Here is a 16,072-nt window from a genome sequence, read left to right on the forward strand (position 1 = left end):
GGTATTATAGAATTCTTGACAGTCCTTGGTCTCAAAACTAGGAGTTTTTATTGATTCCCATATTACTCTTGCTCTCATATGAGGAAGACAAATATATTTTGATGAGGCAGCTGAGATTTGGGAGAGTTTGGAACGGTGAAAAGTAGATTTTAACAGGTGATGTAGAGGGTCATCTTTCTAAACAACCCAGCAAAATCAGATGTGGCATCCCACAACTTTCTTTCAGGCAGAGAGCATTATTTAAACCCACAGCTGCATTAAGAGCTAAACTAATGCCTAGCTTTTGACTAATAAACTTTCTAACAAAACCCTAGGACTTTGAGGATTAACTATGTATAAACCCATTGTCCACAGCTTTCATCCAGTGGCTCCCAGAGTTCTCTTCAACCTCAAACACTACCCTCAGGTGAATGAGTACTCCCAGAGAGTTGGTCCCCAAAATGCCTGTACCTGAAGTGAACATAATGTCTGTATTCAACAGGTACCCCCCTCCATTCCTGCTTTAGGCACACACCACCAGCTGGACTTTTGTTTAGCTTAGAAATTGCAAGAGTGGAGCCCTGACCTTTCCAATTCCATCTTAGGCCTATTGGCCTTCAAGATTCCTTATGCTATAACTGTTTTCACTCAAGTGCTCAATTAGTACCCTGATTCTGTACTTAGGCTCATAGGCTTTGAAGTAGAGGAAGACTGCTCAGAAAAGAACTCAGATGTGAGACCAGATTCCTCATTCCTTGGCTGCCAAAAACCAACTTAGCTGAGCTCTCCCTCTGAGTTGAAAGAGGGGGAGAAGATACTCCAAGAGCCAAACTCTCCAAATATATTACAGGCTTTCACAAATTCCTGTTGTTGTTGACAACTAACAGAAGCTCAAATCAGGGAACAATGGAGAAAAGACAAAGAAAAGACAAAGCTAGGAAAGGAGTAGATGAAAGAGAGAGCAAGAGGTGAAGGCGGTGGTAATGGGGAAAGAGGTAGCTCTATTCAAGAGTCCCTGCTTCCTGATAAGGTGAACAGTACTATGAAGGAATGACAAATATGATTAGGAGTTCATGTTCTGAGGCTTAACTGCCCAACTGCTGGAGAAAATGGTATTGTGAAATGGAATCTCTGTTGCCAGAAATATTCCCCTATTTCTGCTCCATCTCCACTCCTCTTTAGGGTCCACAGAACATGGTGAAAAAACTAAACCTAGTTGGGATTAGAGGATATGGTAAGAATAACATAGGTAGGGCATGGAGACCATGTGGGATAGGTGGCAAGCAGCTCAGGACTGTGCTGATGGTATGCTGACACATATGGCTAGGTGATCAGAACCTATTAGTCAGATGACTGAAAGCATTGGTAGAACACTTTTAAGAGGAGGAAAGAAAATACACTTTAGGTGTCAGCCAGGGAGCTCCAGAGGGGAGGAATACAGCAACTTGGTTTTCCTTGGGAACTGAGATGGCAGAGAGTGACCTCCAGCTGAGCTTTTATTAACTATTTCTCTAGCCTTATACAGGACCCAGAGTTAAGTGCTAGGTAGGTATTTTTCCAGTGAATAAATGAAATACTCTTGTTCAGGAAAGCTGATTCCAAACCTTTTTCATTTTCTGAAAAACACTGTGTTAAAGAGCTCTTTCTTTGAGCTTTCAGCCTCTCAATCTATTGACAGTGGCAGCTACTCACCATCCAAGTATTGTGTTTAGAAGTTTACTCCAGATTTTTATCAAGCCTCTATGAAAGAATTCCAAAAGTATTTTCTTTTTTGTCCTGGTATTTGATCCTGTCAATGTTTTAAATTTTATTCTTCATTAGAACATGGTGGTGGTTTTCTGGGTTGCCACAGGAATACTGGAAAACATTCTTTTCCAAACATTTTAAATCCCATTTTTAACTTTCCACACTTTGTCTCAAAGCATACCAATGTTAATAGGCTACTTTTGAGTGTCAAAACCTGTATAGTCAAATAATCACTGAAACTATAAATTGTCTTATTACCCACTTATAAAGTTATTTGGCATCCTTCTCTCTGCCATTATTGTATATTTACTTCCATTTTTTTTAATAAGGAGATTGAGATATTCCATTCCTAATTTTATAGATAGTCAGACTGAGGCCCAAAGAAATTCATTCTTAGGAGCATCCATGTCAATTCTGAAAATGCAGGCCTTCTAACTCCTGCCTCAGTCTTCCAGGGATAACTGGGTTCTACTTAATGGCCCACTGATTTGGCAACCACTGACTTAGCACAATCGTCAGTTATCAACAGTAGTAGCTAAAGTATATCACACATGATTCTTGAACTAAAAAACCACTAATCTTTAGAGAAACTACAAATTGGACAGTTTCCTCAGCTTTCTCTGGGGGGACTGGGCAGCCCTTACAGACTCAAATTGTCAAAAATTCACCTGAGAGTATGAGAAAGAGGCAAGAGGCAGAGACAAGAAATAAGGAGACAGAAGAGACACACAACTAAAACAGAAAGATTGATGGCAAGGGCCTTATTAGAACTATAAAGTGTTCAAAATAAAAGGGTCAATCATGGGATTCACTGGTGAATTCCTAACATTTAAGAAAGAAATAACACCAATCCTATACAAACTCTTATTTTAAAAAAAAAAAGAAGAGGTGGGAACACTTTTCAATTCATTCTATGACTCCAATACTACCCTAATGCCAAGACCAGATAAATAAATCACAAGAAAAGAAAACCACAGACAAATAACAACATGTATATGGACAGATAATTTTCGACAAAGAAGCCAGAAACACAATGGAGTAAAGATATTCTATTCAATAAATGGTGCTAAGAAAACTGGAAAACCATATGCAAATGAATGAAAATGTAATACAGTTGGTCCTCATTTACAAAAATTAATTCAAAGTGGATCAAAGAAGTACATATAAGACACAAAACAATAAGTCACATAGAAGAAAATACAGGTACAAAACTTATGAATCTTGGTCCTAGAGAACATTTTACAAACTTAGCTCTAAAGGCATGGGAAGTAAAACAAAAAATAAATGAATGGGACTATATCAAACGAAAAGCTTCTGCACAGCAAAAGAAACTGACAACAAAACAAAGAGACAGCTAACTGATGGGAGATGCTATTTGCAAACTCCAACAAAGGTTTAATTTCCAAAATATATAAAGAACTCTAAAAATGCAACAACAAACAAACAATCCAATCAAAAGTGGGCAGAGGGCCTGAAAATACACCTCTCCCAAGAGGATATTACAAAGAGCCAATAAATATATGAAAAGATGTTCAACCTCACTAGTAATTAGGGAAATACAAAGAAAAACTACAATGAGATACCACCTCACACCTGTAAGAGTGGCCATTATCAACAAGACAAGTAATAACAAATGTTGGGGAGGTTGTGGAAAAAAGGGAATCCTCATTCACTGCTGATGGGACTGTAGACTGGTACAAACACTATAGAAAACAGTCTAAGGATTCTTCAAAAACCTAATTATACAGCTACCATATGACCCAGCAATCGCTCTGTTGGGTATATACTCAAAAAACTAGAAAACATGTATTCACAAACATATATGTACCTCTATGTTCATTGCAGCATTATTCATGGTGGCCAAGACATGGAAACAATCAAAGTGTCCTGTGATAGAGGATTGGATAAAGAAGATGTGGTACATATACACAGTGGAATACTACTCAGCCATAAGTAAGGATGAAATACTGACATTTGCAACAACATGAGTGGACTTTGAGAATATTATGCTAAGTGAAATAAGTCAGCCAGCAATAGCTGAGAACCATACAATTTAATTCATATGTGGGATATTAAACTGAAACTCATGAACATAAACAGCACTGTGGTGGTTGCCAGAGGGAAGGCAGTGGGGGGGGGGGGGGTAAACGGGCTCCTATTATGTGGTGACTAGGGGCCTAGTGCACAAAATTTGTGCACAGACAGGGTCCCTAGGCCTGGCCAGCGATCAGGGCCAATCAGGGCCTTCCAGCTGCCTACTGCTGGCTGGGGCCTTCCTTCATTCCACACCACCCGTCCCCTGGTGATCAGCGCACATCATAGTGAGCAATCAAACTCCGAATATCCCAATTAAACTCCCAAGGAGATAATTTGCATATTAGGCTTTTATAGATACAGATGGGAGAAAATTTGACTATTGTTAGTGGGAACAAGGTACAACATACAGATTTTGTAACATAGAAACCCACACCTGAAACCTATATGATCATGTCCACCAATGTCACTCCAATAAATTTAATTTAAATATAATAAAAACACATGAGAAAGAATCAACAGCAGGTTAGATGAAGCAGATGATCAAAACAGTGACTTGGAAGACAATGTAGCAGAAAACACAAAATCAGAACAGTAAAAAGAAAGGTTGCAGGTTTGATCCCTGATCAGGGCACATGCAAGAATCAACCAATGGACCATGCTCCCATCACCGCACTCCACTTTGCTCAGGTCCTGTGCAACTCTGCGCCCACCATGGCCTCCATCCAGCAGCTGGTAGGGAGATGGCGCTTAGTGGAGAGCAAAGGCTTCGATGAGTACATGAAGGAATTAGGCGTGGGAATGGCTTTGTGGAAAGTGGGCACTATGGCCAAGCCAGACTGTGTCATCACCTCCGATGGCACACACCTCACTGTCAAAACCAAGAGCACGTTGAAAACCACCCAGTTCTCATGCAACCTGGAAGAGAAGTTTGAAGAGACCACAGCAGATGGCAGGAAAACTCATACCGTCTGCACCACAAGTGGGACGGGAAGGAGAGCACCATCACGCGGCGGCTGGAGGGCGGGAAGCTAGTGGTGGAATGCGTCATGAACAACATCAACTGTACTCGGGTCTATGAAAAAGTGGAGTAAGAATTCCATCATCCTTCCAGACAGGAATTAGCCATGAGAATAAACAAGCTCAGTTCAATAAGCAAATCTCTCCACGCTTTTTTTCCCCATTACAGTGTTCAGTTATCACAACCACTTTACATGCAACTATTTCTGAGTTGGTTTAATTAAGATTGACTGTTTCGTTAGTAAATAAATGTGTTTATGCTATAATAAAATAAAAAAGAATAAACCAATAAATGCATAAATAAGTGGAACAACAAATCTCTTCTCTCTCTCTCTCTCTCTCTCTCTCTCTCTCTCTCTCTCTCTCTCTCCCATCCGCTGTGTCTCACTTCCTCTCTCTCTAAAATCAATAAATAAAAAATAAATTAATAAGTAAGACTGTCACCTGATTTCTCTACAGAAACATTTCAGGCCAGAAAGGATTGGCATGAAGTATTCAAATGATGAAAGTTAAGATCCTAAAACCAAGAGTACTCTACCCAGAAAGGCTGTTTTTCAGTATCAAAGGACAGATAGGCCAAAACCGGTTTGGCTCAGTGGATAGAGCGTCGGCCTGTGAACTGAAAGGTCCCTGGTTCGATTCCGGTCAAGGGCATGTGCCTGGGTTGCAGGCACATCCCCAGTGGGGGATGTGCAGGAGGCAGCTGATCGATGTTTCTCTCTCATCGATGTTTCTAACTCTCTATCTCTCTCCCTTCCTCTCTGTAAAAAAATCAATAAAATATATTTTTTAAAAAAAGGACAGATAGATCCCAAGACAAGAAAAAGCTAAAGGATTTTATACTACCAAACCAGCATTATAAGAAATGTTAAAGGGACTTTTTGTACGAAAAAAATAAATAAAAGTATTAATAAGAAAATATTGCAAAGAGAAATTCTTACTGACAAAGGCAAACACATAATAAAATCAGTAGATCAACCAATACTAATGCTAGTATAAAGGTTAAAATGTAAAAGTAGGAAGATCATATATAATTACAACAGTAAATTAAGGTATACACACAAACACAAAAAAATAAGTAAAAAATAATTATGAACTGTAAATGTGGTTGAGCTGAGTAAAAATATTTGTGTTTTTAGAGTGTGTTCAAACTTAAGTGACCATAAGTTTAAAATAAACTGCTATAAACACAGCCTGGTAATTATGCAGCACATGGTAACCACAAACCAAAAACTACAAGAAATAAAGATAAAGAAATTCAAACACAATACTACAGAAAGTCATCAACATACAAGAGAGCAAAAGAATAAGACAGGAACAGAGAAGAACTACAAAAACAATAGAAAACAATTACTAAAATGTCAACAACTACATATCTATCAATAAGTACTTTAAATGTAAATTGATTAAATTTACTAATCAAAAGATGAATGGATAAAGAAGATGTGGTACATATATACACGATGGAATATTACTCAGCCATAAAAAGAATGAAATCTTACCATTTGTAAAAGCATGGATGGACCTAGACTCTAGGTCCTAGAGGCTATTATACTAAGTGAAATAAGTCAAATGAGAAAAACAAACACCATATAATTTCTCTTACATGTGGAATTTTAAAACAAAATTTAAAAAAGAGAAAACAAACTCACAGATACAGAATATCGAAAAGAAGTTGGGGGCTGAGTGAAAAAGGTGAAGGGATTAAGAAGTACAAATTGATCATTACAAAATGGGGATGTAAACTACAGCATAGGGAATATAGTCAATCTTTTAATAAATACACTGAGTGGCCAGGTAATTATGACCACCTGACGTTTGTAGGCAAATTAGCTATAATTTCGTGCTGAAGTTGCTAGAGGGCCAAACCATTATAAACATCTGAATAGCACAACATACCTAAGTATCATGTTGATGGCGTATCCCAATGGAGATGGCTTCTTCCAACAAGACAATGTGCCATGCCACGGTGCTCTTATTGTGCAGGAGTGGTTTCAAGAACATGATGGAGACTTTACCTTGCTTAGGTGGCCCCCACAATCACCAGATCTCAATCCAATTGAGCATTTGTGGGACGAAGTTAAAAGAGCCATCAGGCAGCTGGTTCCACAACCATCAAATCTCACAGAACAGGACAGTGCTATTCATCAGGCATGGTGTTAGATTCCTTGCATAACCTTTCAACATCTTGTGGAGTCAATGCCAAGAAGAATCGACGCAGTATTGAAGGCAAAAAGTGGCCCAACGAACTACTAATGGGGTGGTCATAATAATCTGGCCGGTCATAATAAATTGGCCACTCAGTGTATATATGGTGTCAGTTTACTGCAAGACTTATTGGGGGGATTACTTTGTAAGTTATATAAATGTGTAATCATTATCCTGTATACTATGCTACCCATCATATTAAATGTCAACTCTATGTTCATAGCAGCACAATTTACCATAGCTAAGATTTGGAAACAGCCCAAGTGCCCATCAGCAGAAGAATGGATTAGAAAATTGTGGTACAGCTACACAATGGAATACTATGTTGCTGTAAAAAAAGAAGGAATTATTTTTTTTAATTTAATTTTGTTTTATTTCTTAAAGTATTACAAAGAGCATTACATATGTCTCCCCTACCCCCCAGTGTCTTGTGTCCATTGGTTATTCTCATATGCATGCATACAAGTCCTTCGGTTGATCTCTTACCACCCCCTCCAACCCTCCCCAGGCTTCCCACTGTAGTTCATGGATGGAACTGGAGAGCATTATGCTAAGTGAAATAAGCCAGTCAATGAAAGAAAAATATCACATGATCTCACACATTTATGGATAATAAAGACCATTATAAACTGATGAACAAAAATAGATACAGAGGCAGAGCAGCATCGAACAGACTGTCAAAGTTCAGCAGGAAGTTCGGGGAGGGTTGGGGGGGTAAGAGATCAACCAAAGGACTTGTATGCATGCATATAAGCATAACCAATAGACACAAGACACTGAGGGGTAGGGGAGGCCAGGGGAAGGTCAAGGGGAAAAAGGAGACATATGTAATGCTCTTTGTAATACTTTAAGCAATAAAACAAAATTGAAAAAATAAATGTCAACTCTAATTGAAAAGTTTCTTTTAATTCAAAAAACCAGATTGGCAGAGTGGATAGCAAATTTGAAAAGAAATGCCCAAACTATATGATGTCTTCAAGAAACTCACTTTAAATTCTTCATAGCATTATGCTGGGTGAAAAAGCCAATTTCAAAAGGTCACATACAATACGACTCTACTTATGCAACTTTTTTGAAACAATATTATAGAGATGGAAAACAAATTTGTAGTTGTTAGAAGTTAGGGATGGTGGAGGAGTAGAATGGATGTGACTATGAAGAGTTGCACAAAGTAGATTTTTGTGGTGATGGGATAGTTCTGTATCTTGATTGTGGTGGTGGTTTCACAAAACTACACATGTGATGAAATGATATAGAACTAAACCCATATAATATACCAATGTCAATTTCCAGGTTTTGATATTGTAACATAATTAAATAAGATGTAACCATTGGGGGAAATTGGAAGAAAGATTCATGGTACCTCTCTGGAGTATCTTGGTTATTTCCTGTGAATCTAAAATTATTTCAAATTTTAAAAGGTAAAACACAAAGTAGGTTAATTTTTTAAATCTATATTAAGAAACATAATGCTAATATCACACTTAATGGTGAGAAACTGGCAGTTTTCCCACTAAGATCTGGTACAAGGTAAGTATGTTCCTTCCCAACTCTCCTTTTCAAAACTATAATGGAAGTTCTAGCTAATAAAATAATAAAAGCAAAGGAGATAACAGGTATAAAAATTGGGAAGGAAGAAATAAAACTGCCTTTGTTTGTAGATGATAGGATCATCTATATAGAAAACCTGAATGAATCAACTAAAAATCTCCTGGAAAAGTCCATCACTTTGCTATATTCCAACAGTATCCAAGTGGGATTTGAAATTAAAACAAATACCATTTACACTAGCTTCCCCCAAAATGAAATATTTAGGTATAAATTTAACAAAATATGTACAAACTATATGAGTAAACCTACAAAATGCTTAAAAACAAAATTTAAAAGAACTAAATAAACAGAGAGATATTCCATGTTCATGCATAGGGAGATTCAATATTGTCAGGATATAAGTTCCCAACTTGATCTATAGAGTTAATACAATCTCAATAAAAACCCCAGCAAGTTCTTTTGTGGATATCCACAAACTGATTCTAAAGTTTATATGGAGAGGCAAAAGACCCCAAATAGCCAACACAATATTGGAGGAGATGAACAAAGTAGACAAATAGATCAATGGAACAGAATAGAAACCCCAGAGATAGATCCACATAAATATAGCCAACTGAACTTTGACAAGGAAGCAAAAGCAATACAATGGAGCAAAGATTTTTTTCTACAAATGGTGCTGGAACAACTGGACATCCACATGCAAAAAAAAAATTAATCTAGACACAAACTTTACACCCTTATCAAAAATTAACTCAAAATCCTAAGTGTCAATCCATAGATGAATGGATAAAGAAATTGTGAGATTATATATTACACAACAATAAGAAAGGATGAAATCTTGCCATTTGCGACAAAATGAATGGCTCTAGAGGGTATTATGTTAAGTGAAATACTTCAGGCAGGCAGAAAAAGACAAGCACCATACAGTTTCACTTACATGTGGAATCTAAAACAACAAAACACATGAACAAACAAAAAAACAGACTCATGGAAACAGAGAACAAAGGGATGGTTACCAGAAGAGAGGGAGTTGGGGGGTGGGTAAAAAAGGGAAGGGCAATATAGTCAATAAGTTTGCACAGTGACTAGAATTAGTGGGCTGACATCATATTTTAAGGTATAAGAATGTCTAATCGCTATATTATACACCTGAAACTAATATAATCAATATAATATCGTGTACCAACTATTTCAAGCTTTAAAGTTTTAAATTATCTCAGAATGGATCACAGACCTAAATGTAAAACATAAAACTATAAACATTCTAGACAATAACAGAAGAAAACCTAGATGACCTTGTTGATGACTCCTTAGATACAATACCAAAGGCATGATTCATGAAAAAAATACTTGGTAAGGTGGACTTCATTAAAACTAAAAACTTCTCTGCCACAATGTCAAGAGAATGAGATGATAGACCACACACTGGGGAAATACTTGCAAAAGACATAGCTGATAAAAGACTGTTATCTAAAATACACAAAGAATGTTTAAAACTCAACAATAAGAAAATGAATAACACAGTTTAAAAATGGGCCAAGGACCTTAACAGACACCTCATCAAAGAAAGTATACAGATGACAAATAAGCATATGAAAAGATACTCATCATAATATATATCACCAGGGAAATGCAAATAAAAATAACAATGAGATAACCACTATGTACCTATTTTGAACTATTAGAATGGCCAAAATTCAGAACACTGACAACACCAATTGCTGATGAGGATGTGGGACAATAGGAACTCTCATTCCTTGCTAGAGGGAATGCAAGATGGTACAGCCATTTTAAAAGACAGTTTGGCAGTTTCTTACAAAACTAAGTATACAAGTTAGCAATTTTGCCCCTTGGTATTTAATCAAATGAGTGAAAAAAATACATCCATACAAGAATTTGCACACAGATTTTATAGCAGATTTATTCATAATTGTCAAAACATGGAAGCAACCAAGATGTCTTTCAGTAGGTTAATCAATCAATAAATAGTGGTACACCCAGATAATGGAATATTATTCAGTGCTAGAAAATGAGCTATCAAACCAAGACAAGACATATGGGAACCTTGAATGCATATTAAAAAATGAAAGAAGCCAATCTGAAAAAGCTACACATTCTGTGATTCCAACTATACTGTATAGCATTCTGGAAAAGGCAAAACTATGGAGACAATCTACACTAATAAAAGAGAAAGATGCAAATTGACCATACCTTTGCAATGCTCACCAGCCAATCAGGAGTAAGTATGCAAATTAACCCAACAAAGATGGGGAGCTTATTTGCATACACAGGCACCAAGCGGCCAGGTGCCCCAGCCGCTCCGGGCCTCTGCGCTGCATGGGAAGGCGGAAAGGCGGCTCCAGGCTGGAGCAAAAGCAGTGCCGGCAGCCAGGGGAAGGAAGGCCCATTCTTGCGTGAATCTTCATGCATCAGGCCTCTAGGAAAAAGATAAATGGTTGTCAGAAGTGGGGTGGAGGGGAGGGTGAATAGGTGGCATATAGGATTCTTAGGGCAGTGAAAATATTTTTTTATGGTGCCATAATGATGGATACATGCCATTAACAAAAAAAGCTACACCAAATATAATTTCAACTTTCTTTGACTGTACAAAAAAATACCTTCAACCCCAATAATCAGTTTTCATTGTATTGTATTTTGTTTATTTGGAAGGACCAAACAATGGTGAGTTCTAGTTGATGAAATGTCAGTAAGATAATATTATATTTAAATATTTTTATTTATTTGAACTATTTTTTTTAAAATCCAGCCAGAATAAAAGCACATACATCATAAATGAGATCTCTCACTGGCATTTCCTGCTTTGCTACAGGAAGAGATTTTTATAACATCAGATTTGAGTTATAATTTACATGCGGTAATATTCACTTTTCTAATATGCTCAGTTCCATGAATTTTTACAAAAGAATAGCACCACTACATTTAAGATATACAACATTTCATCACTCTAAAAAGTTCCCTTATGCAACTGGAAAGCATTATGCTAAGCGAAATAAGCCAGTCAGAAAAAGATAAATATCGCATGATCTCACTCATTTGTGGAATATAATGAACAACATAAACTGATGAACAAAAACAGATCCAGAGACAGAGAAGCATCGATCAGACCATCAAACCTCAGAGGGAAGATAGAGAACGGTGGGGGTAAAAGGGAGAGATCAACCAAAGGACTTGTATGCATGCATATAAGCCTAACCAATGGACACAGACACCGGGGGAGGGGGTGATGGCATGAGTGGGGAGGGGTGGGGGACAATGGGAGGATAAGGACACATATGTAATACCTTAATCAATACAGAAAAAATTAAATAAATAAATAAATAGATAGATAGATAGATAGATAGATAAATAAATAAATAAATAAATAAATAAATAAATAAATAAATAAATAAATAAAAAGTTCCCTTATGTACCTCTGTAATGAATCCTCTCCCCCCAAGCTTCCCCCTGGCACCCATTATCTGTCCCACAGTTTTGCCTTTTCCAGAATTTGTGTCTGCTTCTTTCACTTAGCATAATGCCTTTGAAAGGTGTCTAGATTGTTGCCTATAACAATAGTTCATTCTTGTTTATTATAGAATGATATTACATTATAATAATGTATATCCACTTATTTATCCATTCACAAGTTAATTTTGAGTTATTACCAGGTTTGGCTGTTATGGGGGGAAAAAGCTGCTATGCACATCTAAGTACAGGTTTTTGTGTGAACCAAGTTTTTTTTTTTTATCTTGGGTAAATACCTAGGACTGGAATTTCAGGGTCCTATGGTAATTGTATGTTTAACTTTATAAGCTGCCAAACTGTTTTCCAAAGTAGGTATAACATTTTGCATTTCCATCAGCAGTGTATGAGATTTCCAGTTCCTCTACATCCTCACTAGTGCTAGGTATTGCCTATTCTTAAAGAGCCTTTTTAGCAAGTTGTAGGTGGTATCCCATTTTTATTTTAATATGCATTTATTGAATTACTAATGACATTGAGCATATTTTCATATGCTTAATTGCCACTCATATTATGTGTGTTTGTGTTTTCATGGTAATGTCCATTCAAATATTTTGCCAATTTTAAATTGGATTGTTTTTCTTATTATTATTGAGTTGTGAGAGTCAACTCACAGTTGGATTCTGAATACCAGTCTTTTATCAGATGTTTGTGTTGTAAATATTTTTTCCCAGTCTGTGGCTTGCCTTTTCATTGTCATAACCATTTTTTCAAAGAGCAGAAGTTTCAAATTTTGAAGTCTAGTGTATCAATTTTTTCCTTTATAAATATTACTTTTGTAAATATCTATGAAATTTTTGCTTAACTAAAGATCAGAAAGATTTTCTCCTATACTTTCTTTTAGAAGTTTTTTATAGTTTAAGTTTTACATTTAAGACTGTGATCCATTTGCATTAATTTTTGTATATGATGTGATTATTACTATTTAAAAAGCTCTCTTATACATATGACTACACGTGTTGATCATTAAAAAATCTTTGAGGAAGGCCCATCAGAAATTTTAATCCCCGTTTTACAGATGATAAGACTTGAGAAGTGCTGTGTGACTTGCTCAAAGCCCCATGGCTGATGAGAGGTGAAATTGCAAGGTAAGAAGTAAAATTGTGATGAGAGTTCAGGTCTCCCTGCTGTCCCAGGACAGTACTTTGGGAGCCAGGCAGCTATGGCTCAAGATGGCACCCCAGCAAAGCAAATTTTCCCAGTGGGGATCTGAACAAGCTTTTAGGCACTGAGGTAAAAGACACAGGCAGTAGGCTAGCCCTGATCTCACTCAGATTGCACTTCTCTGGAGCACTTGAGCCTCCACAATTGAAGAGAGCCAGAAGCTGGCCTGGTGCACTGCTCAGGTGATACTCAATGATGCTTTTTAAAATATATATATTTTTTTATGGATTTCAGAGAGGAAGGGAGAGGGGAGAGAGAATCATTGATTGGCTGCCGCCTGCACACCCCTTACTGGGGATTGAGCCCACAACCCGGACATGTGCCCTTGACTGGAATCAAACCCGGGACCCTTCAGTCTGCAGGCTGATGCTCTATCCACTGAGCCAAACCAGCTAGGGCAATGATGCTTTTTGATGATGATGATGATGATGATGAAAACTTGAAATGTGTTCAGAGGAGAGTTATGAAAGTAATTACAGAGTTAGAAATTAAGGTTAAGAAGAAAAGTTAAGGGAACTAAGATTATTTAGCCTAGAAAAGAGAGGTTCAGATGAAATTTAATAACAGCCTTCAAAAAAACAAAAACCCTCGGGCTTTCTTTCTGAGGGTTGAGCAAGGTGAAATGGGCTATAAAAATATAAGCAAAAGGACAAATTTCTCCCTGGTGAGCATTGTTACAGATACCTAAGAGCCTTTATAAACAGAATAAATTCTTCTAGAATATTCAAGTTCAGAGCCAGGAAGTTGCCCAAAATGGGCTCCAATGAAGGATTTCAGCATGATGGTTACATGACTCTCTTGCACAGTCTCCTTACAAATCTTTGGGTGGCTCAAGAACCTGTCTTATGTTTGTGGCCTTCTGTGCTCCTGAGTCTTAACATCTTCACCGGACTTTGTTGCAGTGAGCAAGATGAGCTTTACCTTTTGACGGCTTAATTAATGCCCATGCTTCTTGGAGCTGAAGTGAAGTAGCTGAGTGCCGAAGGTTATAGATCTGGCTTAGCATCCATGGAAGAGCCTAAAATGTTGGACAGTCCAAATATTACCCCAATGCTTGAATCCCTTGTTTTATATCTAGCCTCTGCTTGCACACATCCAGTGAAAGATAAACCCAATAAAAGATATATAATGACACAATTAACTTTGGACTAGAAATAAAAAGAGTTGGGTTTGGGTAACAGCTCTGCCACTAACTTGCTGTGTGATCTTTAGTAAGTCCATTCATATTACTGGACCTTTTTCTTTATGAGTAAAATGGTAGTGGAGGGATATTTTAGTTTTTGTTCATTTAACTGCTGTAACAAATGGTAATTAAAAAACTGAGTGGATAAAAAAAGCTGTGGTAAAGTTACACAATGGAACACTGCTTAGTCATGAAAAAGAAGGAAAGCTTATCCTTTGAGACAGCATGGTTAGACCTGGAGAGTGTTATCCTAAACAAAATAAGCCAATCAGAGAAAGATGAGTACCATATGATTTCACTCATATGCAGAGTCTAATGAACAAAATAAACTAATAAACAAAATAGAAACAGATTCAAAGATATAGAGAATAGACTGACAGCTGTCAAAGGAGAGGAGGTTAAGGGGTTAGGTGAAAAAGGTGACGGGATTAAGCAAAGAAAAACAAACTCATAGTCACAGACAACAGTATGGTGATTACCAGAGGGAAAGAGGGGTGGCAGGAGGTAGAAGACAGTAAAGGGAGATAAATGGTGATGGAAGGAGATTTGATTTGGGGTAGTGAACATACAATACAATACACAGATGATGTATTATGGAATTGTACACTTGAAACCTATATAATTTTATTAACCACTGTCACCCCAATAAATTCTATAAAAAAATTTAAAAAGTGGTTACAATAATAAAAAAAAATTCAGTGGCTTAAAGAACAAGAAATTTCTCTATTTCTTATGAAACATTCAGTGCAGGGATTCCATATTGGAGAGGGAGGAAGAAGTTTGCTCAATGTAGTTATTCAAGGACCCACTCTGCAGTTGTAGCCTACCAGAAAGTAAAAACCTGATGGGACTTTATATGGTTCAGGCCTGGAAGTGGTGTGTATCACTTGAACCCACATTCTATTGGTCAGAATTCAGTCACATGATCATGCTAAACAGCTAAAGAGGCTGAGAAATATACACCTGTGTGGTGGCTAGTTATACTTCATCATAGACTTGATCTTTAAGCCCCCGCCCCAGCTCTGAAGTTCTGGGTGTATTTATAAACTAGACTCTTATTTCTCACATTGCCCTGCTATAGGTACTTTGAAAATCACCTAATCTCTCTGGCCACTAGGGAGTAGCTAGCTGGCAGTGCAGGCCAATGCAATGCTCCCTGTGTAAGATCAGGGAAGACTTGAGATACCAGTCATACTACCAGGTACCACATTAAGCTAAGGTATCTTTGTACTTGTTTTTTTCTGCAGCATGGGTGGGAGCCCTCTCAATGGGCATGATCTTCTTCTGTTCTCCCATTGTGAGTATATTTACTGATCGTTTGGGCTGCCGAATCACAGCAACTGCAGGGGCTGCCGTCGCTTTCATTGGCCTCCATACCAGCTCTTTCACCAGGTAAGGTTAGGAGTTGCTGGTCAATTGCCCAAGCCTAAGGGTTGGCTTCTCTCTGGACTTCAATTAGGGACACTTTTCTCGTTGCAGACTCTCTTATGGTCCTTTCTATGCTGGGTCCTTATTTTCCAATAGGACTCATCTAGGTAGGATTCACTGTGCCCAAAGAGGACCAAAGAGTTCAAAAGTGGTGGGAGTAGTCTAAGTTTGGGAGTTCATACAGCTGGGCCCATGTCCAGTTTTGGCCACTGAATGGCTATGGAACAATTGAGGAGT

The 16,072-nt window shown here is 37.5% G+C and overlaps 1 protein-coding gene and 1 pseudogene across 2 annotated transcripts in view; both read left to right on the plus strand.

Moving 5' to 3' along the window:
* SLC16A2 (solute carrier family 16 member 2) overlaps window positions 1-16,072 on the plus strand; it is a 178,442-nt gene that overhangs the window by 149,056 nt on the left and 13,314 nt on the right. For both annotated transcript variants that reach the window (XM_036304076.1, XM_036304077.1), the window contains exon 2: window positions 15,655-15,799. In XM_036304076.1, the coding sequence (XP_036159969.1) occupies window positions 15,655-15,799 (145 nt within the window). The remainder of the gene's footprint in view (window positions 1-15,654; window positions 15,800-16,072) is intronic.
* On the plus strand, window positions 3,870-5,004 carry LOC118653353 (annotated as a pseudogene).

The sequence above is a fragment of the Myotis myotis genome, unplaced genomic scaffold (assembly GCF_014108235.1).
Source record: "Myotis myotis isolate mMyoMyo1 unplaced genomic scaffold, mMyoMyo1.p scaffold_m19_p_4, whole genome shotgun sequence".
Taxonomy (NCBI): domain Eukaryota; kingdom Metazoa; phylum Chordata; class Mammalia; order Chiroptera; family Vespertilionidae; genus Myotis; species Myotis myotis.